Here is a 26109-nt window from a genome sequence, read left to right on the forward strand (position 1 = left end):
GTCCATTAGAGGTGAGTCGGTTTAATTAATGAATACACTTGTACGTTTACCTTACCAATCCTTGGCTAGACATCTACTAATCTTCTAATCTGATATTTGTATCGATTTGTTTAATGTATTTTTATATTTAGCTGTGTTCTAGTCTTGTACTCAAATATGGATACCTTAACGTGCCCGCTTTGGGACTAATTAAATTGCTATTCAATTTAAATATTAGGTTGGATAGCATATATAATATAAAACTAACCAACGCCAGATTAAAAAATGGTAAACCTCCCGTCAAATCAACCCTAAAGAAAAGTTTTTTTTTCATTTTGTGACCGCAATAAAACAGCTGGCTTCGCTAAATTGGGTACGATTTGCATTTTAAAAAGGGTAATCGTTTCATCATCAACTCAGAAATTTAATTATATGAAATATCTAATCTGCTTGGGAGAAGCAGTTGTCAAGACATCAATGGAAACCTGTCTCATTCTGTGTGCGTCCTCTCTCTGCCACTGCCCTCCCCAGCTGGACATTTCATCCTCATTCAGATTCAGATTGTGACCGCAGCAGATAATCACATTCTCACCACAAGACATGGAGCATTTCCAGAAAAAAATATTTGAATGTGGTGACGGTGTCAATGGAGTAGATCCTTTGACCACAATATCCTATAACTCTATCCATTCCGGTCTCAAAATGGAATGTCAGCGTCTTCTGGACAAAATTTTAATCAGTCGCAATGTTTCCCCACTCCTTTTAGACTGAGACTGTGCAGCAGCACAATGGAGTTTGGCCCCAGGCATCAGTATTCTGCTGCTGCTACTGCTCCATGCATTGTATAAACAGTATGTTTTGCTCTGCTTTCACTTAAAGTGCATGATTTTTTTTTTATATTCTTGTCACCAATTAGACCGCCTGCACTGAAGGATTTTCACACAGTTCATGGTTTTGCCACACAAATGAATTGTTTATTTATTATTATTATTATTATTATTACTATTATTATTATTATTATTATTATTATTATTTTTGGGAGAAAAAAAAAAGTAAAGAGGCTTACACGGAATAAACAATACCTGCTTTTGCTTTTTGTTATTGTTACTCACCCATGGCTGAGCTCTCTCCACAGCATCCTGATCCACACTGAGCTCTAAGCAGGGAAACTTCTCTCTCAAGCATCTCTACCCTGGTGGCCAGCTGCTGGATTGTCGCTGTTACTGCACAACCACATGCAGCTTTTGGGATGTTGATGCGGTGAGTAAACGTGACCTGTTAAGACGACAAATTAAGAAATGTATTTTAAAAAGTGCAACTAACCTCATTTTACACACACACACACACAAGAAATGACACCTCTGCGTCTGGGACCACGCTTTGGTCTCAATCCAGCTCCTCTAATCTCAAAGCCACATAACCTGACACCCAAAAATAAACCTTTAAAAGTGGCAGTATCTAAACATCAAAAGAAACCTCCTGCAATATTATACACTTATATGCACAAATGTTATTTGTCAGACAATCGAGAGCGACACAGTTTTTCTGGGCATATCAATTAAAAAAAAAAAAAAAAAACGCACCTACATTTTTGGTATTTCAGTAGGTGCATGTTTTCGTATTCAGAACAGTAGGTCATAGTGGTGTTTGTTGCCTTTTTTTTTTTACCTGGATTTGTGATTTCACACATTACACCATTTCCGAATACATTTTAATGTCTTCACTCAGCCAAAGCTTGGCCCGAACTATCTCTGCCATTGTTATCAGTGAAATAAATATTCATCATGAATGTAAATTGCTGTGTGTGTGTGTGATGAAGCAGATGTTGTACTTCCAAAATGACTCCATGCCACATGAGAGTTAATTAACTACCCTCACATCTTATTCCCTCTCCACACTTCAGGCTACCTCTTGCCTCTCACAAGCTCAAACCTTTTTCGGATTTACATACTCTCCACTGGTTGGACACATAGATATTCCTACAAGAACCAACCAAAATAGACCACTTTCATTTCCATAAATTGTATTTCAAGTCCTTGTGACTTGCTAAAGTTATATCATATTGAATGTGGCAGCTGCTTGAAGACAAATAGCTTAACCTACATTGATTTAAAGTGGAGCTGGAGGTGAAAGCACTTTCACTTGAAAACAGAGCCAAAGCAGCGTAACTGCTTGTCTTTATAATGCAGGGGACATCTGAGCCTGAAAAAATACCTGGCTGTCAGCATCCAGAGTCTGCTCAGTGTATTCTGCAGGTCCAGTTGGATCCACTGGACCCTCGACAGGAGGTTTGGAGGCCAGCTCAGCATGTGACCCTTTAAAATTTAAAAAGAATAAGTCTTAAAAAAAAAATTGTGCATCTCCAGGACAGCAGGTCAAATATCTGCAGTGAGTTTACAGCACAAACACATTCAATGAAATGACCTCACCATCAGGTGGACTGGATGTGTCCAGGTCAACAGAGCACAGAGACTCTAAGGGTACGTTTATGTTGTAGACGTGGTTAAAGACCACAGGTTGGTCCCGCAGTGTCTGGTTGGTCGAGGAAGCGAACTGATCCTCCCCCAGGGTCTGTCTCCTCACTCGGGTGGTACGAACCAGCTTGTTGTCCCCTGATGGAGCGGCACAAGCAGCACCCTGGAGAAAAAGAAAATATGAAACAAACAGCAGCAACAAAAAAAAGACACTTCACATGGTTTTGACTCAAGGGTTTCCAATTGTTTTTATTTTTTTCCTCCTAACTTCAGTTTACAGAATGATGGAGTGAAGCGAGGGAATAGAACCCAGGGGACACAAAACAAGATGACACTAATAAAAAGTATATAAAGGATTTCCTCTGGCTGCAAAAGTGACAAAACAATTTTCAGGTTAAGAATTTAGCTCATTTTCAAAAGGACTACAGCATTAATTCTGTATTTTAAGATGGTGTTTTCTTTGTGGAATGGCACACCTCAGAGAATTTCATTTTACATGTTTCAATAGTAGAAATTACAGTATTGCAAAAAGCAGGCAAAGATACAGAATCCAAACTCGCATTTAAACAACCCAGTGCAGGAGATGATCTGCATTTAAAGAGTTTGGATAGTTGTATTAACCTTACAAATCCCCCCAAAAAGCATGGGAGCGTAAAGAGTTTGTTGCTAATTAAAATGTAATTGGTAGAATATTTGCCAAAAGATACAAAACACTTCAGTTAAGCCAAAAAAAACATTGTGTGAGAACAAGTAAAATGTTTCCTTATCATACTTCTACTTCTCCTCTCTCCAATATATAGAGAGATGGCGTTTTCTTTAATTCTGTGTCTCCAACATAGACACTGACTTCCTGTATCATGCAGTTTCTCTTGTTATCTTTTAGAACAATGCATGCAGACATGAAATAAATATTCAATATATATATTTCACATGAAAATTAGTCCAGAGTGATTGGTCACCTTCTTAATTTCACATTCACTCTCTTGAGGAAGGAGAATGTGCATTTATATACAGTACATCTGTCTAAAATCAAGAACCATTATAGTAAACATGCAGTGTAATAGGTGGGGAAATGTGTGACGGAGCTGTGGAGGCAACAACAAATATGAAATATTAAAACGCAGCAAAAGCATTCGCAGAGTCTAAAAATCATTTGTCTTTGACACTCTAAATTATCCAGGACAGATTTTGCATGAATATGTGCTTGGCGTCAAGTGATTATTATGGCTACCAAGAACTGTAGATTGCACATAAATAATATATATGAAAAAGCCCTGGGCAGCTGCACAGGGGTATTGTGGCAGAACACATTTTACCTGTAGAGCAAGGAAAATAGCCAGAATCAGGACCCAGCCAGTCGTGGGCACAGTGGCCCTGTGATGCTGCTGAGAGAGTGGCATGCTGCGATGAAAATCCACTACTCTTTTTGACTCAGACCTGTGGAGAAGGCAGATGTAGTAGAAAAGGGAGGTGTTAAGGAAAAGGTAAAAATGAAAATACAGTGGTGCACAAACTGTAGCTGCTCCAGTGCAGTTGGTAGTGTGCCAAAAATGCAAAAACCTGTGTGTGTGTGTGTTACTGTGCAAGTATGGGGAGTAATATTACCATCAGCTTATCCTCTGCAAACGGTAAATACGTTTGTTTGATCTGATGTAAAATAATTGGCTTTAAAAAGAAAATAAAAGAAACTCCTCTTGGGATTATGAGACCGACTAAGAACCTTTGAATATATTTCACTGCGCAATAGCAAATATTTGATCTGTCCACTTGGGAGGAATGTAGAAATATTGCTCAGGGAGAGAGTTGATAGATGGATTTCAGCAGAGACGTGGTTTGAGTGATGCTGCTGTAATCCCCTCTCTATTGAGTGGGGAAATGACGACAGGAACGCACTAAGATGAAAGCTGCACAGAGGAAAAATTGAGGCAGATCCTAAGAAGCACTCTTAAAGTGGCTATTTGAATACATATAGTGCATTTATTTTTTGTAGCTGGAAAAGACATTCCTAATTAACCTATAAAGATGTTGTACAATACACGAGGTTATACAGAACTGAAAAGTAATGTGTAAGTTCACATGTTTTACAAAATTTTAAGCACAATTCCCTTTAATTTGAATAGCTCATGTGTACGTGTGGGTAGAAAATGGTCTTGTAGTAGAAAAAAGAAAATCTCACAGATGATCTTCTGTACTCTGTATTCAAAGAGGCCCTTTTATCACAGCAATGCATCTAATGGTGGTGAAGCGGACTATTGCACTCAAATGTCTGTTGTGGCAGCCTGATGGAAGTCTTCTTGTCACACCTAACTGCCTCGGGCTTTTTGATCATTTATGGAGAAAACGTTGAAACGTCAGTGTATTTGCACATAGATGAAAAACAGAATGAATCCCAGTGTGTGTGTGTGTGGGTGTGCGTGCACATGTGTAAAATACGTATCCCTTTAAAGTTCCTCTTTTTTTTCCAAGACATTTTTGTTCGCACAACGTACAAAGACGAGGGGCTCCGGGTGCAAACGCACATAAGTGTGTCTTTGCATGTGTGTGGCAAACGGAAACACATAAAGGATGTTGACATCTGCAGTATATCATAAAAGAGCCATTGGGGAAAGATAGCCGGTCATATGTTACAATCTGCGGCATGCCTCGCTTCAGCCATTGCGGCTAATGTTTTTCAAAACGACTTTGGCCTTGTTGGAATAAACTGCCAACCAATATCACCCACCCAAAAGCTAAATATATAGAAAACGTTCCACTTTGAAACCTTCCCTCAAGCATGCAGCTGCTGTCCGACGCGACACAAGCCGTTAAACTGCTGAATTCGCGGAATAAATGAGAAGCATGCAGATGGTGATGGAGTGAGATGGACAAAACCAACTGGAACCATGTTGTTCAAATTCATTAGTTATAGTGCAGTTTCTCTTTGGCTGGCTTTAGTAAATGATTTGGCTCCTTGATAGATGTGACGGTGATGAAGAGCACAACGTGGATGATTCACTTCCTGTAATAAGGAGAACAGAACTCGAGCACAATCCCCTGCCATTAGATTAGTATTTATTTGTTTGAATATTAATGAACTGTTTTGCATCAGGGCCCTCTTTATGAGCTTTCAAACACAGTCTCTGAGCTTTTAATAAGTTCTATAGAGAAATGCTCTGTTTAAACATAAAAGCTTGATTTTTTTTTGTTTATTGATGTGTTCTATACTGTATGTACATATGCTTTATTGTAACTGCAACCATTTTTTTTTTCTCAATACGCCTGAGTAGTAACGCTAAGCATGTTGCCTTAACGCAGTCTGATTTGATTCGCTTTATCATGATTTTTTACCCTGATTTGTTTTTATATTTTCCTTTTTACTCTTTCTGCTGAAGGTCGTTTGAATACTACCTGTTACATCCAGCCTATGTCTCTGTCTTCTGCCAGTGGTATTATGATCAATGTTTTGTCAATATGAATGGCCTCCTCTATTTTTTCTTTTTGCTGCAAACAAATCTGCCTACAGGTACAATACCTGACCCTGACTGAAGGTTTTCTAACATTTGATCAGCGGAGAGCATCTTTACCTTTTAAAAACACATTCTTACAACACAGTTGTACTGTTCATTGTGTGTGTGTGTGTGTGTTTTTTAATGCACACGTGCAATTTTTTTTCTGTATTAACCGCATATGCTATTCCTCTTTTCCACAACAAAACAATTGAAGTAAATATAGTTAAACAATGTGATAAAAGTGTCATGCAACCTTTGTATCTCCCCTAAAGGTCTCATTAATGCATGCACAGTGCACATTTCACTCTGCATTTAAATGGCTGCCAAATATAGACGTGTACATCAATACAACACTCTATACAGTATACTTCCATATTGACAGTGATGAATGTGTGAAAGAGGTTCAAAGTCATTGGGTCATGGTGCAGGCATTTGCCAGAGAAGGTTTTTCATGAAGCCTCAATTAAGGACAGGCCTTTTCAGTGAGATGAAGGGAATTAACATGCTTTAGGCATAAAAACTCGCTTCATGTCCTGGCTTCTATTCAGGACTCCCAATACCAACACAATACCAAATTAGTCCACTTGAATGAACAGTCGTAAACACAAAAACACACCAGCATTATGTGCACAGGCATATTAAATAAAGTGTGTCTCATGTGTTAGGTAGGCCTTGGCTTTCATTTTAATAGCATCTAACCTGTGTTCATGGTAATTAGATCTGTCAGCATGTAACTTCTCAAGCTACACAAGCCTTCTAGCCTGGGAGATTGAGTACGAGTCGGGAAAGGGTGTCGTCGTAATATAAAATCGGACAAACCTACGACCAATCAGACCAATGAACCAGATCGCCGAAAAACACATCAACTGTGCTTGATGTGGTTTTTCTAGAAGCGATGGCCATCTAGTAATAGCGTCTAACCACTTTTGCGCAGGGAGAGCTCCTAAGCGCCAGTCGCTTCAAATGGAAGCAACGGTCGAATTATAAGACGGCTGCTCTTTGGTGGCCGCCATGTTGGATGTATACAAAAGCTGCCTGACGTCGCTTCTCTGTCACCATTGTGTTGAAGCCGGGGTTTGTGATTATAACCCTGTCCACCAACTCAAAGTTATTTATGCGAGTGGTCGCATAAATAACAGCAATCTGGTATCTTCTTATCGGGTGTCTTTTTTTTAAACCCTAACCTTGACCTTGTTAACAATTGAGCCTAATTGAGTTGAATCATACCTTATCTCTCTATCTACTGCCGGGGGCCGTACATTAGGAAACATAACCCGTAAGGAAAGTGCTTCCTCTGGTTGAGCTTTATTGACACTGCCTCTTCTTCAGTGATGTACTCTGCTATGGTGCAGTGTACAGCGAGCTCTTTCAACTGGAACTCATTATTAGTATAAATTTCAACTAGTTTTAGACTAACATTTTGTGGTATATATTTCTTTTATCTCGGTCCACTTATCATTCTAGCAAGTCACTATGCACTTTTAATGCACTAAAGTGCATGCAGAGGTGGAGTAGGTAGGGTGTCTATACCACTCAGGGAATTTAGGGATTAGTGGACTTTGTGTTTGCACTCACCAGGTCAAAAGCTCACACTGAAACAGGCTTAATGCTTTGTGGCTTTACCAAGCAATGCTTGCGCATGTAAACAGATCAATTTAAAAATGGCTTATCCTTCTCTCTTGATTATATGTTGCCCAATTGGACCTTTGTATACATGTACATTCGCTAAACACTAAACTTGAGTCTATCTACCTTGAAGGGGTGTTGTTGTTTTTCCCAGAATACCAAAACATGTGATGCATGACATTACCAATGTACAAGGGATGCGCATTAGGGATTATTCTACAAGCAAATCTAGAAACCACATTATAAAGAAACCAGGTTTCTTTATAATGTCATCGCTGATTTTGGCTCTCTGCAGACAGTGGATGTCACTTGTTTCTCGAGTTATCTGGAGATGTCCCACTGAGCTCTCATTGACCTACTTCTGTTTCTTCTTCCTAGATGTTTTCCAACGACCTCTTGAGTTGACAGCTTTTTTTTTTTGTTTCTCTTGCAGACGTAGCTGCCACTTACAGCGTGATTCCTGTTTCCCTCTTTATTCAACATACCCTCTGTCTGACATCAACTGCAATTCTCTTCAAATTACAAATTTGCTGATTTTAATCTTTCCTGGAGCAGCAACGGAACCTATTGACCCTGTCCGCATAATACCTTCAGCTGTAGCTGGCAGTTTGAGTTAACAAGCAAGTAAAGCAATATCCACCGACCTTGCACCTTGCAGCTCTCAAGCAGGAGGACATGCAGTGGCTCATTTGGTTTTGTCCTTTATGATAGTGTGACTGACCAGTTACCTGTTTAAACAGTTGTTGGGACTTTAGGAGTGGATTGCTACCCTTTAAAAGTGTGGGTTGAACTCAGAATAAAGTACATTTCCCATGTTTAGCACAACAAAGGAACATCCAATCAATGTAATAAAAGTCAAGTCAATACTCAATAATAAGCGGTTTACTGACTGAGTTAATCAAAGACAACTATTTGGCGACTGCTCTAAAGCGAGATTAGATGCTCATGTCAGTTTTGAGCTAAATGTCAAATATTTAATCGTTAAAGTATCTGTAATGTGACAATTTGCCACTTTCCAGTCTCATGTTGTAGTGGACTAAATGTCTTTGCCTTAGGACAATAGGTCGATTGCAAAATGCTACTTGAATGCATCATCATGGACACCTCATCACACAAAGTATACTCAAAACTTTCTTGTTATGACCAGTTACTGTTGGGTTTATATTTGATGAGGAAAATATATTATATAACCGATGATTCTGCTTTACAGACAGATATATCATCAACCAATTCTTCTGCGGTTTTCCTTTCTGTTTGTTTGTCTGTTAAACAATTTCAACAGAGCTCGGCAAAAACAAACATGTACACTGTGTGCCATTGTGCGCTGGTGTAACATTGTGGATTTCCCAGTTGTGGGACCTATTAAAGACTACCTTATCCATCTTGTTGTGTTATTGAGCTCAGACAAAAAAAATACCACTTTGGCAAGAATCAGGTTCAATGATAGATACAGTATAGTTTTGGGCGGTGGTCATAAAGGGCCGCGCACCAGTGTTGACACAGTAACCCGGGACTGTTTTCATCACATGTGTGATGACATCTGCAGTTTGAAGCTACAAACTAGGCAACATTTTTATGACCACAAGAGCAGTTACAGTAGCTATGAGTGCTACTTCCGCCCCCCCTTACGATACTTTTCATCGGAACTTTGTTACACAGACAACATGAAATAAATAAACAACAATACATAAATTATAATAATAAAACACAAGGGGAAGCCCAATACAATAGACAAAGGGAAGTTGTATGTTACGGAATTAATACTAATTACTAGAGACGGAGACAAGAGATCTTATCCAGTCAGCTGCACCATGAATGAGGAGCTAACACCGATGCCTCTTCCCACACACTGCTTGTGATTAGCCTCTCTGTAAAAAAAAAAAAAAAAAAAAAGTCTGTGCGTGGGTGTGTGTATGGGCCTGTGTGTTTTGATAGTTAAGGATCCACATGAGATTAGCATCCCCATTGGAATATAGAGTTATATGCACTGGAAAGATTCCTCGACTCTCCCTGTGTATGTGTGTCTCACTAGTCTCACCACGGCCGCAAGGCTTTTTAGAATGTTGCCTCTCTACTAAGCGCTTGCCATCTTCCCCTGTACACATATATCTCAATCTGCGAGTGCGGTCTCTATCCTCATTGTAGCCTTGGCAGAGGAGCTCAACGAGAACAGATAAGTTAGCCTTGGGAACTGTTCGCTGTCACTATCCCTTTACGAGTCAAGAGGAGAAAGCGTTTATGAAGCATTTGTCTTCTGTAATCCGGCGGTGATGGTAATCTCCAGTGCAGCTCCAGGTACTGAGTCACAATGTCGGTGAGAGAGACACTGTAATCATGAGCAGTTGTTGCATGGGGAGGCTTCAAGTGCTGGTTTTGGTTTACGACACTGGTCTCTGGTCTGAAGAGGGGGTGTGGGAGTGAGTCAGAGACATCCATCTGCTGATATCTTGTCTCTGCTCAGCAGCATCACACTACTGTGTCACAAAAAGGGGAGAGTGGCCAAGTGGAGAATTTACTGATGTACTCATTTTCTTCCTCACCCTTTTATTCATCTTGCTCCCTCGTCGTCTGCCGTCTCTTATTTGCAACTCACATTATTCCATTATCTCTTTTTATCCTTTTCCTTTCATCTCACTGACGGGGATTTGATTTTCCGTCCTTCTCTTAGGATTTCCTTATCCCTAAATTAAATTTGTTCCCACTGTGTGAGGTAATATGTTGTATAATGATGTGTAAAAATATATCTGTAGCTGACTCTCTGGCTGAAAGTCACACACTGCAGAGATGGAGAGACCGAATTTTCTCTCTCTTTCTCTGGCAGCAGCCCTGTTATCCCCTCCCTGCTCGCCCTTTGGAAGTAAAGCCATAACCTCTATTTGCACAAGTTAATGTGCAGCCACCTCAACATGAACACAAAACCAATAGCAGGTCTTTCTGTGTGGGTGATCACTCACCCTTTCTCTTTCTTTCTTTCTTTCTCGCTCCTGTCTCTTGCATTCTCCTCTATTTCTTTTCTGTTGCTACTTCTCTTTTTAGCTCTCTCTCTCGCTGCCTCTCTCACAATCGCACTCTCCGCCTTGTAAATTGGACTCTGGTAACATTACGATGGTTTTCTCATTATTCCCATCACTCTGGCCAAATTGCCTTGTCTTTCAGGACCATTGGGCTCTGTTTCTGGTGCATGCTGTTGCAAGTCTTTTCCTCCTTCTTTCAGAGCAAAGATGGGACCAAGAAATTCATTCCATTCTAAAGAAAATAATACAACCTCAGGCTGCTGATGATGGCATGCTCCATGTTGCACAATGTGACTGATTTGTCAAGGAGGATGCAAACAAACTGTCACAGAGAGAACTGGGACAACATGCAGTAAAGAAGTATGTGATCTTCTGAGGGTATTTGTTCTTAAATTGATATTGCTGATGTTTTCACTGATTACGTCTGGGTTTTTTTTCCCGTGCTAGTTTGCTTACATGTATATGCACAGTGTAATATTTTCCAAATATTCAATATGCCAATATATGTCGGGATTGCTTGGGCCGATAATCAGTATTGATATGTATATATCTATATATATACAAGTTTTTTCAAAACACGTCATTTATTCTCTTCTGTAGTGATATTAACATCATATTTATACAAGGAAGTAGCAGCTTATTCAGCCTACTGTTCAATTCAGAGAGTAATTATGTTACAACGCTATGTGCCAGTAAACTGTTTTGTGATTGGTCAAAAATGTGCGGGAAAAATTGCCCTTTGTCGATCTCTGGACGGTGATAGACCAGTGTTCACTATAAACGAACATTTCCAATTTGAGGCTACGCCGAGAAAACCAATTAACCAGACAGCTTGTATTCTGAAGATGCATAAGATAAGCTGCTTGGTTATATAGCCTATTTATAAGCCTTTAAGTCTTTTTAACGTGTAGCTCAAACTCTGTTTACCAAAGTTGGTGCCGGCAGTGGCACTGTTGGTCATACCAGTTTGTGGGTAAATGCAGGTGGAGACTACTTGGAAATTGTGTACACACTGCAAATGAACCACTCCGTGGAGCGATTGCAACCAGACTGAGAACGCCCACTCTCGGCGGTCTCAGCCCAGTTGAGTTGTGCATGCTATTGCTGTGTTCACACAAGCCCATCAGAACTGATGTAGGGGAGAAACGTCCCTTGTTTCAGAACAAAAAGCTTGGTATGAAAGGTATGAAAGCCATTTGTCATATTGGGAGATCTTGTAGTGTTTGCCGATATCATTCAATAATATATTTTAAAGCCAATTTCGGCCAAAATCAATACCGTGGCAATAGTATCATGCATCCCAATACATATATACAGTATGCCAATTATCATACATCAGACTACGAGCATACAAGAATGCATACAAGAACCCACAGTGAAAAAAAATATGAACTTATTAGCTTTAAGAGTTTAGGAGCAGCGGTTTCTCCGAAATATAAACCACTCACCCACAGGAATATAAGGCAAGTGAATCTAATAAGGTCACACCTGTGATTTAAGTATCAAATTTCAATGTGCCTGTATTGAGTCATCATGTTCACAAGAATGAGTCTCAGGCACCAGCATGGCGACATTGTGTAATCTCCCACATGAGAAATAAAAACACATAAAATAACCCTGCTACAGCATTTTGGCAGTGGACACAACAAACAGAGGTTTGCCAATAAAAGTGTTAGGGAAGCATCTTGCATAATTATTGTCGGTGGCTCCAGTCTGTAAAAGCCGAAATGCAGGGTGACAAGTGCAACCAATTAACTCCCCTCCTCTGTGCATTACTCTGAAAAGTATTACACCACTGGTGATGTCCTGATTAAATCCAACCGCCCGTATTCCCTTAGGTTTGTGTCTTTTGACACTCTGAAATCACTGAAGTCAAAATGAAGAAAAAAGGAAAACCGAATGGCTATCAAGCTGTGTTTCCACCGAGCGGTTTCGGTTTGGTACAGCATGGTACGTTTTACTTCAACTCACGGAGTGGGAGTGAAGTAAAGGTTTTAGTGGCTCTGTCTGTCTGTGTTTCCACACTTGCATTAAATATGACCAGCAGAGGCCGACAGAGGCGTGTTGCATGAATGGGGTGAAGTCTGCCATCTCTGATTGTCTTGTTTTTGTTTGCGTTTCCATTATAAATAATACCAAAATAACCAGCCCCGACTGTTCCATTATTTGCCCACCTTCCCTTGGGGTACCAGAGTAAAATGGTATGGTACACCCATAACCCTGTATTACTGCTTTTCTAACCTACGGTTGGTCTTGAGCGAGTATTTCCAAGGCCTTCATAATTATTATTATATCTCTTTTTTGGCTGAAAATGACTATTTCTTGGACTTGACTTGATTTTTTCTCTTGTTTAGCCTCAATAGCAAGAGTACTAGTCTAGTCACACATCTTGAATTTTGTTTTTATTAAAGTTTAATAGTGGCAAACTATTACAACAATGAAAAAAAAAAGAGGAGAGAGTGAACAAAAGGAGCATTCAGAATGACAGGCAGACGACCCAAAACGCACCAAATCAAAAGTGGGAGAAAATAAACGAGAATTAAAATAACACTGGGGGGAAAGAGGAAAGACATGGCAGAGCATAGGAGACGGAACTGAATGATAAAACAGCGTGAGAGGAAAATGTCGAGAGTGGAGGTAAATACTCATGTGCTTTTTGAATTCAGCCAGCTATGAGTCAGGAGAAATTGAATAGATTTTGATTCTTTCTCTCACCGTCTGCTGTAGATGAATACCCACTGCTCCTTTATTCTGTGCTCACACAATGCATGGCTTTTAGTAAACTCATTTTCCATTTCAGTGCTGCCTGCCGGTCATTTAAACTGGACAAAAGACAAAAACTATATATGTGTGTGTGTGTGTGTGTGAAACTTTAACATCTTCACTTTAGCAGAATATCAAGCTTCACTTTGTATTGACGGATGCAATAGATTTTTATTTAAAAGAAAATAAATGAAGCTAAGACATGGCTGACTGTTGGGCACTAATATGCCTGCTTCAACATGCACAACAATTGTTATGTTATTTGATGTATGTTGCCCAAAAAAGAGGGAAAATGTCACCACAAAAAAAAGGAGGTGATACCCATAATAATCCTTGTCTATAAAACATAATGCCTGTATAAGTTTTAAAGCAACCACCTATTGTGTTTCTTTGCTATTGAGCCGTTTATTTAATAATTGAACACAATCCCGACTGAGCGCCGGGAGCACTTCTTCCCTCTCTGTGGTGGCATCGAACAGACAGCAACCAACAGAGGAACATGTCAATCCTTTTGATCCCTCGTAGTCGCTTTATCATCTCCGCACAGCTTATGGTATTGGATTGTTGCTACGATTTGTGTGTCATCCCATCCCACCCCCACCAAATCACAGAGGAGGGAGGAAAACCGATAGCGCAGGTGGGAGAAGGATGACTTCCCTCCCACCTATTTTTACTGTATATGAAACATACAGGCAGATAAGTTGTGTCCTCTGTCCCACAAGAGACACAAGCCTTTAAGAGAGGGAGATGAAAGGACAACAATGGCTCCCTAGACAGAAAGGGAGGGAGAGCAGCAGCGAACAGTAGCTCATCAGACGGCAAATGGCAGGTTTTTGAAGCTTTTTTTTTTTTTTGTTTTAAGCTTGTTTCTTTGTCCTTTTTGTTTTAGGCCATGCCTGAGAAAAAAAGATTGGTGCAGAATGTCGGGTGAAAGGAAAGAGAGGTTAGGGATTGAAAGTGCATGACAAATTCAGTCTGACTGTTTGATGTGTATACATACCATATACTAGACCTATACCAGCCACAACACTGAAACTAATTAGCCAGGTGGGCTGTACAGTAAGAGGTAATTAAAATAACAATTGTGTTATTATTTAATTTTCTAATTAAGCTGTAAATGTACAATATTTGCAATCAATAGAAACAAGTACTTAATTTAAGTATTGAGTGGAGAGACATAATCCAAGAATGTTTTGAGCATTGTCTGGAAAAACTGATTATTCTGCATACTGAACAATTAATACAATTCATTAAATGTCTTTCTTTTATTTTACTAAAGAAATTGCCACAAAACTTATTAACAAAATATTGCCCTCCACCCCTTTTTTTTATCCTAGAAGTGCTGGATTGGTTGGTCAAAACCTTTTTTATGAAGGCAGGTATAACGACTAAATCTTTGGGTGTGAATTTAAAATGAAAATTTTCAGAAACTTTGACCTCATACTGTTGCTATGACTTCACTGGCTTTCGGTGCAATCCTAAACTCATCTAGACTCTTATTCATTACCTTTGAGACACATTTTAGACTGGCTCCTATCCATGTTTGAGCTTTTAATCCCCTGTGAACTCAAGCACAGCTTGAGATCCAATAAGGAATCACTTCTGTGGTGACTTTACAGTCTCGACGGGCAACTACGGATTATCAAGCTTTCTCCATCAGGATTCCGCCAAACTCTTTGAATCACCTGGCTAATGAGATTAGGCCAAACTCTTTAAAACACTTACTTTGAAGACAGAGTGCTGTTCTGTGCTGGGGCTGCAGCCAAGTTGCATTAAGTGTATGTCAATTTAAATGCAACTTGGATTTGTTACAGGTACAGTACTTTTTATTTTTTCGATGGAGGCTCTAAGTCAATTCCGTCATTGAATCTCCAGGAGTTTCGATATATGCAACTGGACATGATTTAGTTTCTCAGCAAGGGCAGTTGCAAGTCTACATTGGCAACACTTTTGAAAAGATACTATCTACTACTATATAACAAAAAATAAACTCACAGCGCAATCATTATTTCAAAAGAAGGTTCATGTCTTCAGAGGGATGGGTCATACTGTTAAAACATCCAATATTGATGGAGCAAACATGGGGTCAAACTGGCAAAGATTCCAATGCATGGGGAGGTAAGGTCAGACTGAATGGGTTATCTCGACAACATCTCTGTACTAGGACATCAGATTGTGATGCTATCAGTTCCAGGAATAGCCTGGTGAGGAGGAGATACAAAGGTCCACTTCATTAGCAGGGAGCCTGTCACTGTGATAGACCACTCTGACAGTTTTCAGCAGCAACCTCCTAACCAAGCAAAAGTATAAAATAGGATTAAATCTCACCAGTGAGGAAATACCTACAATTTTAAAAGCCATGTCAAAAGAAATGTTCTTGTTTTTAAGCAATGACTAGACATTCCTCTGAAATAAACAATAGTGTTGGTCAAATTTGTTGGTCATATGGTCATATAAGTATTTGTCAAAAACCTTGTTAATGTTGCACAGCGGGATATAAATTGTGCTGGTGCTGCTGTCGCAAGCGAAGTTGTACCTTTGCAAGACGTTTTCGGTTCAACTTTCACTCTCTTTCAAAGTTTTTTCACACATATATTTTCTCATGTCAGTACGGTCAGTAAGTCTCCTTTGAAACTAACAGCTGCAAAACAAAAACTCTAACTTATCTTTGTCCTATATAAACAACAGGTAACACAATGAGCATTAAAGCTTTCATCATAATCAGCGCATGATCGTTCATCTTGTTTTATAATATACATTTGTAATGACGTGTCAAATAAAATGACACACCCTCACCTGAACCGAAAAGAAAAACCCACCAGAAACGTTGTGTGTGCTGACAAACACACGGCGGAAAGAAGGTGCATAAATCATCACATTTGAAAAAAGTAACACCCTGACTCGCCAGGTGTAGGTGGTGAAATCCGACTGCTGTCAGCGGAAGAATTTCACATTCGGAGATTTTACAGTGTTCTCCGGGGTCTTTGTGTCCCAATGCAGTTTACATTCTGTACAGTTGTGTTACATATGATTTCCTGTTTCATGTTTGTCAAGAGAGACACTCCTACTCTGCTGGCACATTGCAGTCACTATAAAGCAGTTTGACTGATTGTGGCAGTGCAGTCTCTACAGACTTCAGGTGTGACAACGACGTAAACACAGAGCAACTCCGGGGTTGTTTTCTAAAAGCAAAAAGCCATTTGTGTTGAATTTCTGTGTCCCGACTGGATGAATCTAATCTAGACTAGGCTGTGCAAAGCTGTATTTTTTTTTTGTTTTTCTGGATCCACCTCTGTCTGTTCCCGCTGCCATGAGGACTGACAGGTCATTGATTATCAGGCACACAGACCATAATCCCCATTAGAAAATGTAAACTCAGAGTCTTCTACCACCCTGGATTTATTCATTTATTTCTCTGCTCTGCCTGTCTTTGTCTTTACTGGTCCACACTTGTTTCCATCACTTTCAATGCACCTGTTTCAACAACCATATTTGCATACCATACATCAGTAGAATTAGACATACAATTAGAACACCTAAATCAATATGAACCGACTTCTTCTGAAACACATTTTCTCCTATGCTAGCTTGTCTACAAAACACTTAGTAATTGCACAGATTGGGAATGGCCGGGCCCCTGTTTAGTGACTGCTGTTGCAATTAAACAATTTAATCAGTGAAAGGGTTCGCATTAAACAACAGTGCTACGCCCCGACAGCCACCACACCACTTCCTCTATTTTATTTATTTGTCTGTCTCTATTTTGTTCTCCCTCTGTGCAATTTGCCTTTCTAACTCTGTTCCATATCAACACTCTGTGAGTGCTCCATTAGGAAAATGACAATACTTTATCCCACAACAGCTGCTACCCTTCACTCCCATATTTATTTTTTTATTTTTTTCCTGAGGAAGAAATAAATATTTGCAGACACACCACAGCAAAGTATTAGCAAGTGTTTCTTGGTGAAGCTGCTCTACATGCTGAGTAGTTTTACAGTACTTACAGCAGTTCATGAACAGTTCTGTACAGAAAATCTTTTCAAGTGATTACAACAGGTGGTCAAGTGCAATGTAGGGACATGAAAAGTAAAACTTTGGTTGACTACAATTCAAAATCAGTTGTCCGAGAGGAAATCAAATCCTGCATATTATCTATTAATATGGATAAAATCACTTGGATACAGACGGACCTGGTAATATTATCCACCTATATGTACCATAAATAATACATAATTAGCAGCATATTACATAATTTCAGTGTAAAAAAATAGTAGTAGTAATACTACTCCTACTGAATGGAAGTTTTAAATTATAGCTGTGCAGCTGTGTGTGTGTGTGCGTGTGTCAACTGTATAATGCGATAGAGGAGTGACAATCCGTGTGTGAACCTTTCTAGAATGCCAGTCATGGTGATGAATTCATACATACAAATTAGTCCAAGATGAGGGCTAATTGTCTGATTAGATGTGCTTCAGGTTGATAGATGCACAATAAGTCCACGCGCACATAAAGCAGTCATTAAGGAACATTAGACCATTAAATTGAACATTACATTTTAGCCAGAGGGAAAAATATGGATCTTCATTAATGTGCAGTGTGGCTACATTTGTGAGTGGGTGCAGTACCTTTTCCTGTGTGTACTTTCTTCTGTCGTTGCAAATCTCTAGCTCTGCACCTGTTCGGGAGAGAGGGGGGAGATTAAATTAGCAATACGCCAATTACACATTTGAATTGCCTTCTCTCCAATTTAAGACTTAAGCATTCCCTGGAAATGATGTGAAATGCAAATCGCTTGGTTGCAGAGATACACGCGCTGTAGCGCTTCTCTAATATCACAGACGTGTTTATTACTCCCACACACACACAACACGGCATAAACTGCAGGTATAAAAATACATATACAGTACTTTCTCTTAAATCTCCTCTGCCCCTTACTGCTTGGCAATGTGTACATGCAAAAGCGCGGAGATGTTATTTTAATTAGCAATGTAAGTCGGCACTTACATAGTCACACTGCTTAAAAAAGAGCTGCCTCCAGTGTCTTTTAAAGAAACTCAAGGGCACTGTAGGGAAACTTAACATGCACGCACACTCTGGCAGGAGGGCTCCTAGAAGTGCATTCTGTGTCCCATGCTGTGCAAGAACAGGAAAATACTGAGGCTCTTCGATCAACATTGAAAAAGGGAAAAAGTGCTCATTTGCTTTCTTTGTCTGGCATGCTGCTGAGGGTTGTTTGTTGCAGCACACCTCCTGAGGCACTCTCAAACAAACACACACACACACACACGCATGCAAACACAAATCCAAACCCTGTTTGCTTTTGAGGGTGTCTTGCTCACCCTCTGAGAGATAAAATGATATGCTTTGCTGAATGAGGTTGTTTACGGCTCAAAGGAAATGCAAATTCTCTGAGAATAACCGCTTCCTAATTTCTGTGGAACTGGTTAAGTTCAGGGCTAAGATTTGAATTGCGATTAGGTTACGGTTAGTCATTAACCGGTTATGGTCAGGTTTAGGGATAACAGTCTGTCCAAATGAATGGACGCCAATGAGAGCAGCTGCATGAATGTAGAGCTGCAGCTAACGATTATTGTTCTAATCCATTAGTCTGCCGATTATGTTCTCGATTAATCGGGTAATCGCTTGGTCCATAAAATGTCAGAAAACGTTAAAGAAATAATGGCCTGGAAATAAGGAGGTTCTCAAATGTCTTGTTTTATCCCCAAACCAAAATGTTTCACTTGTCATATGGAGCAAAGAAACAAAGAATATATCCACATTTAAAGAAGCTAAAACAATTAGAAGTCTTGTTTTAATCATGAAAAGCCTCAAACCGATTAATCGATTATCAAAATAGTTGACGATTAATTTAGTAATGAATGTGTGTGAGAATGTAATTCTAAATATTAAAATATTGGGGGAATCCTCTGAAACAAAAAACTGAGCATAAATAAAAACATATACAGTAAGACAACATAAATGAATAATGAATAAACTGTATTCCTCTATTTTGGAGGATACCGCACAATATCAGCAAGCTGAATAAATAAATTTGGGGATAATGGGTTACAGATGGGAAGTGTAATGTTCGAATGAAAAAGCTGTGCGAATGGAAAGCATAGTCTTTGAACACAGTGTGTAGTGGAGGAGTTGGCCAAAGGGATTTACATTCCCCTGCTTGCTGACTTATTTCACAGCTCCCACATGCTGCCGTTTGATGTCCAGTCTGCTCAACAGTTAAGTTTAAAACAATTAAAGGTGTTATTATGATGCTCAGTGAGGAGTGACATGAAGCGAGATTAGTGAACACTGTAGTTAATTAGCATAGCAGTGGTAAGGAACTAGCACATTTCTCACATTTTTTTTTTTCAAATTCATTCTTGAAGCACAAAGTTCCTCTGGGGACAAAGGGTGAGGAATGGAAGGTACAAAGCAGCTGCGGCTTCTTTGAGAAACTGATACTGTTCCTAACTACTTCTTGAGGTGCTTCAAACTTTGCCCTGAGTCTCTTGGTATTTGCTTGTTCATGCCATGTTCCCAAGAGCATATTGTGTTTTTCTAGATACCTCAATTGCCCAAACATTGCAGGATTAAGACGTACTGCATGTCATATTACATTTGACCAGTAACATTCTATAGTTTTATAATATTTAGCCACAATTTTTGAATGTACAATATTATTGCTACAATATCAGTATCTGCTGATATTGGATTTAAATGTATTATCGGATATCTATGCTTGCAGCTTCACCAGCAATTGCATTTATTTATATTTTACTCTGCAGTTGGACACAGGTATCGGTATCACATGTGGGCCCCAAGTACTCAGATATCGGCAAAAGTCTATATTAAACTACCCAAAATCCCTCCAACAAATGGAATTATTCTGTATGCATAAATTGATTCTAAGTATATGAGCAAACATACACCCTTCTGAGCAGCGATTAAACATTCCTGATTTTTTTTTTTTTTTTTTTAAACAATTGAGGAACTAATTTTTTGCTGCTCATGTGCACATGAATCTGAAAACATTGGAACTTAAAGTGCATTATTGTTTCTATTCCTAAACCTTGGCTTAATTCTATAGCAAAGCTGCTGGAGAGACTCCATAAATCACGCTGGATTATTGAATTGAGGAAGTATGAAATTCTCCAGATGATAGATAGTTGGTATTTAGTCTATACGGCACACAGCTACTTGTAAATTATATTGTGTGTGTGTGAGAGAGAGAGCGAGGGGGGGTAACACAGATTGAAAGACATCCCCTCTATCTTCCATGCTCTTGAATACGCACACACACACACACACACAATTTCACTGTGCCTTACAGTGTGTGTTGTTCTTGTGTATGAATCAGGGGCTTCTCTCTCTCACCCTTTTTTGTATCAGTGGATGATCCCATTTCTGTTGTGTTGATGCAGCAGATGGATTCCCTCCCACTAACCATTCATCACCTGCAACACCAAAACCTGCCGTTGCCCCCTTTACTCCGATGAAAAATGAGTTCTGAGCCACAGTTTTCCTGAAGAAAATAAAAGTCGGTTAACGTGTCAACAAACAGGTTCGGTCGAACGCTCCGACTGGAAAAAGAAAGTTTTGTACTCCATTTTGTATCTCACGCAGTACATAATGAAAGTGAAAAGATGCCAAAGGGCAATGGCGACGCTAAAAATGCTTCTCTAATCATCATAAAAGGGAGAGACATAACAAAGAGAAAAAAAACAACAGTCACAATACAGTAATTACACTGCAACTGTCTAAGAAATCATTGTGTTTAGTCATAGTTCAATGATTATAGATATTTTTCTTATCACCCTTTTCAATTGCACTCATAAAAAGGTAAAAGCTTGGTTTAATTAGCTTTAAAAAAACATTAGGGAAAACAGAGTATTCTTCTTCTTTTTTTAAGCTTTAAATTCTGATTAACATACACCAAAGCAAAGGAAGCTGATAAAAGTCATTTCTTGTTCTGATTTTACTGAAATATCTTTCAACAAATCCTCACATTTGAATGAAAAGAGGAATTCGATTTTTACGGAAATAACTGCGTGTGACTCTCACCAACAGTAAACTGACCCTTTCGTCTCTTTTTAACCAAGGTAATTAGTAAAGAATTGTGCTCATACGTCTTTGGATTTAATTTAGATATCATTCCAATGTGTCGGTAAAAATAATGAAGCCAACCGACACCGTTAATGCAAGTGAAGGAAGGTGAAAATGACACATCTGTTATCTCTGTAGGGCAGGAAATTAAAGTCAGAATTAACCACACACTAACAAGAGGACTAGCACTGCTGCTTAAACTTCAGTGGCATGAAGTTACTGTGGACAGTGCACACATCAGTGTTTAATTTGATGAGGGTCTCCTCACAGTGTATTACAACAGCAGTGTGCACCCTCATGTGAAATAAAAACAACATCTATATGAAGAGAAACTGTTAGGTGTTTGAAATGTTCCATATTTGCATGACGTGTCAGACAGAGAGACACGACATCACGCAGTAAAGGTTGCATAAATAATGAGTTTAGACCGTCATCTAATTACTTAATCAATCAGGATCAATGAAATACAGCTCAGTAGCTGACAGTGACGGATCAGTCATAGTGCAAAATTCTCAGAGCAGCATAGGGCTTTATAAGTGCGGAAAGGATGATGAGACGCAGCTATGTATCGAACCCACAACCTTCGAGTTGAAAGACGACTCGCTCTACCACTGAGCTACCGTCGCCCCCTCATTATTTACAAAAAAGATCAGTTACCGGTCAGTGCACCATGTATTTTTCCAATTGCATTGTAGTAAGTATGAAACAGTTTCCATCAAGCATACTCAATTATTACGGAGCAAAGTCTAACACACAGAATCCAACTGTTTAACTGATGCTACTCTAGCAGAGGTTAATATACTGATCATTGCAGTTGTCAGATTCCTCCTCTGAAGGGTAAATCCTTCAGACTTCAGATGCCTTTCACGGCCATATCATAAAAATTTTATTCACATGAAATATTTGACATTTATACCTGTCTCCAAGGTTAGCCTTTGTCAAGTACAGAAACGAGACTTAACATCCGGCTGCGCTGAATGACACAACTGTATCAAATTGAATCATTAAGCAGACACATGCTACACGTATAGCTAACAGCCGAGCTTGTATATACACAGCATCAATATTCAGAGGTCACGTGATTCAGTAGGTTTACGCCGCCATGTTGGCAGAAGAAGGCTCTGCAAAAATGAATGGCTGTCAGAGATTACACAGAGGCACGCCGAAAATCCATGGAAATCGAGCAATAATATCACAGAACTTTACAGACTCAATACATCTGGGTCGATTTCACTTTACAAGTGAAATCCGTTGCCCGTGGGTTCCCATCGCTTCATCTTCTACACTCTCTCGGGATCTTTGGTAATCTGGTAAAATGCTCTAACCATTGGCCCCAACTGCTTTGGTATCCCAGGGCACAACAGCTACCCACCATCTGCACTTTTTATGAATATAGCCAGTGAAGAGATGAATTACCTGGCATATTGCCTGGTACATATGCTGCCAGTTACATACCTCCATGGAATTGTGTGTTGCATGATGAGATAGTGTGATGTCAGCTACCAGAGCTCTAAAGTAAGGGTGCAACGGTTCATGCAAGTCATGGTTCGGTAGATATTACTCGGTTTTGGGGTCACAGTTTGAAGCAAAACAGTCCCAAATACATACTTCTAGTTTTATATTCATTTATCTTTCACAGCAGTGCAATTTACCTTTTGTCTGAAAATATAGAGCAACTTCATTACGACGACACTCCCACTTTCAGTTTCATTAAAGATATTTACAAGTTATAATGAAAGCATGACTAGTTTAAATTAGTCACAAAACTGTGGTGTGTGTGCGTGCGTGCGTGTCCCGAGGCATATCTTAGACACTCACACAGACTCCATTTACATTAAAACCTCCAACAGGATTCTGTGCTTTCACAAAAAAAAAAATCCCACAAATATGCTAAGTGTTTCTGCTTCTCTGCTCTCTCTCTCTGAAGAATGTTTCTCTGGTGGGGCAAAGTGTGAATTAGTGTGGAAGAGAGCAAAAAGGCCACAAACTTGTAATGAACATACCTTTACACTCCAACTGCATAATGATGTGCCCTGTTAGTATTAGTAGTATGAGTAATAGTAGTAATAACGTAGCTCATGTTTTTTTGCACAAATCCATACACTCCATACAGTCAAGATTGATAAAATGTCAGTAGAAGAAGTTGCATTACAAAAATACAATATACAAGCAGTGACGCACAAAACAATAGTTTGACAGATTGTTTTCCCCCCATTACTTTCATACATGGCAGCCAATGAGATATTTTATTAGAAAACAGTCATTGAGAAAGACATTGTACCACCATTAAGGAAAAGAACACAGAAGTGTTTCCTCTATGTCGCAATAGGCTATATTTCCTGTGGAGTGCACATACAATCTCTACCAAGTTTCATCACTCTCGCAGAAATACACACTCAGACACACAGTTGCAGACACACACACACACACACACACATTCATCAGCCTGTAATGACAGCACACTCTTTGTCAGAGCAGAGCACTGAGGTTGGGGCTGCAGATCTGGCCATGCATATCCTGGAGGATGAGAAGGGCGCATGAGAGGGAGAGAGAGAGAGAGGTGGAGAGCAGCGCTCACTCAATTTCTATTGAATCTCACTCCAGTGGAAACAAGATAAGCAAAACAGACCTAAGGGACATAACAAGCTAGTGCATTTCTTTATGTTTGAAGAAAAATGCTTAACTGAACATAGGCTAGCTGTTCAACCCTCTACCACTGTTTGATTCAATAAATCATTTTTGAAGCAACACATTTCTTGCATGAGCCAACACTAATTTTAAACGCATGCTCAGCCGTGAGCAACAGAAGAAGCTCTGCAGTGTGCACAATAACGCTTGTTCTGCTCGTGATGACATACAGATTAGACATAAAGACATTATGTAAACATCGCTCCATTTAGAGTCACTTTGGCCAATTTTTGCTCACCAGAGAGGAGTTATTAGAGCAGACAGACAGTCGAGGGGAAAAAATACTATATTCCCAGTGGAAACGAGAATTAGAGGCTATTACTGTAGTAAAACATCACAGAGAAAGATTATGTGGACGCACATTAAACAAGAAGCTAATGCATGTGCATGTCAAGCAAATGTAAAACCTACAACATCTCTGGTTTGACAGACATAATAAAAATAAGAGCAGGGACATTAATTAAAGCTGTCGTGACTTATTAATAATTAATTTATCCCACTGTTAAATGAGTTCTCACAGCTTTCTATGTGTTTCTCAGCATAGCAGTGTTTTGTTTTCATGTCGCCCGGTGACATTCCTGCACCGCAAATGACCATGACTGATGGACTCTGTCCCCAAAACTCTTCTTAAGACCACATTTGGAGAATCCACATTCTCCATTAAGGGCTGTCGACTGTCGGCTGTCAGAAATAAAACTATTTACAACAATGGGTTAAGTGCTGGCTAATAGAAAAACAGAGCTGTACCCATTAATTGTTTCGGTATATAAGGTTTATTTGACTTGCAAGTTGTGTTTTAGTGTACTATCAAGTGTAGTTTTAGCACGTTTTATCACATTTTATTGTACGGATTATGTCTTATATTTGTCATTTGACAATTGTTATTGAGTGCATTCTAGTTTATCTTGTAGTTCTGAATATGCATTTACATTTTAATGCGTTATGTAATGTTAGCATGTAGTTCTGTGTTTTATTGTAGTTTTAACGTGTTTCATCATGTATATATTATTATACTGTACTGGACAAGAGTTGCAAACTAGCAATAGCTATAAATTCTACGTACATCACATCAGTTGCAGCATTTCAGGACTGCTTTTAATGATTTATATCTTATTTTTGTATGTTTATTTTAATGTTTTGCATGTTAGAGTGTGCATTTTTTCTTCTTGCTCTAAACTGCTGTAGTGGCTCTGAGCATCTCTTGAAAGTGCTATATTAATAACATGTATAATAATAACTATTAGTAATAAGTAATTACCAAGTAGTCCAGCAGAGTGTGCAGTGAGCACAGCTTGGCTTGCAGCCACGCCCTCTTTACTCATCAGAAGAAGACAAGTTATGTGAGGGTGAATGTTATGTTTAGCTTTTTGTGACACTGAAGGACACAAACATTGTCCTACTTATGACACCGGAGTATCTGAAAAGTGTCAGTCAGCTTAGGCTCTGCACTTCCGATGGAGCTAACAGCTAAACGAGTCAGCGGAGGTATCGCACACAAGCCTCTGTTGTCATATTTGTGTGTGTGTGTGCGACTCTAAGTCGAAAGGGTAGAAAGTGAGTTGACTCGCTCAATAAAAAATTATGTTGCACAGCTCCACAGTGTGACAAATATGTGCAATAACATAGCCAACAATTATCTACAATTAAATTCATAAGCGAGTAATTTGTAGGTGATTTCTGCACCCCTGGAGACAAAGCAGAGGTGCAAGGTGTAGAAAATTAGATTTTGGGAGAAGGGAGAAGAAGACAGATCTACTAATTATTTAAAGTTTAAAGTTTTAAAACACGGATGCATGAAAATGTCTGGATGCAGTCCCGGTACCCCATTTATGCCATATTTACGGCGGTGTGTGTGTTGCCTTCCAGGCACATGCGGATTGAAATAAAGGCTTTTATATTTTCAGGCTTACAGAGAACGTGCATTTCAGACTTCCTCCATCTGGGACATGAATGAACTATGCTGGCCTCAAAGAT

At 39.3% G+C, this 26109-nt stretch overlaps 1 protein-coding gene across 6 annotated transcripts in view; it reads right to left on the minus strand.

Moving 5' to 3' along the window:
* Positions 1 to 26109, minus strand: part of tnr (tenascin R (restrictin, janusin)) — a 139582-nt gene that overhangs the window by 56062 nt on the left and 57411 nt on the right. For all 6 annotated transcript variants that reach the window (XM_058640735.1, XM_058640754.1, XM_058640763.1 and 3 more), the window contains 5 exons: positions 17970 to 18019; positions 3770 to 3890; positions 2409 to 2616; positions 2194 to 2294; positions 1092 to 1254 (listed from right to left, as the gene is read on the minus strand). In XM_058640735.1, the coding sequence (XP_058496718.1) occupies positions 1092 to 1254; positions 2194 to 2294; positions 2409 to 2616; positions 3770 to 3853 (556 nt within the window). In that variant the 5' untranslated portion in view covers positions 3854 to 3890; positions 17970 to 18019. The remainder of the gene's footprint in view (positions 1 to 1091; positions 1255 to 2193; positions 2295 to 2408; positions 2617 to 3769; positions 3891 to 17969; positions 18020 to 26109) is intronic.

This window comes from Solea solea, chromosome 1, assembly GCF_958295425.1.
Source record: "Solea solea chromosome 1, fSolSol10.1, whole genome shotgun sequence".
Lineage (NCBI taxonomy): Eukaryota > Metazoa > Chordata > Actinopteri > Pleuronectiformes > Soleidae > Solea > Solea solea.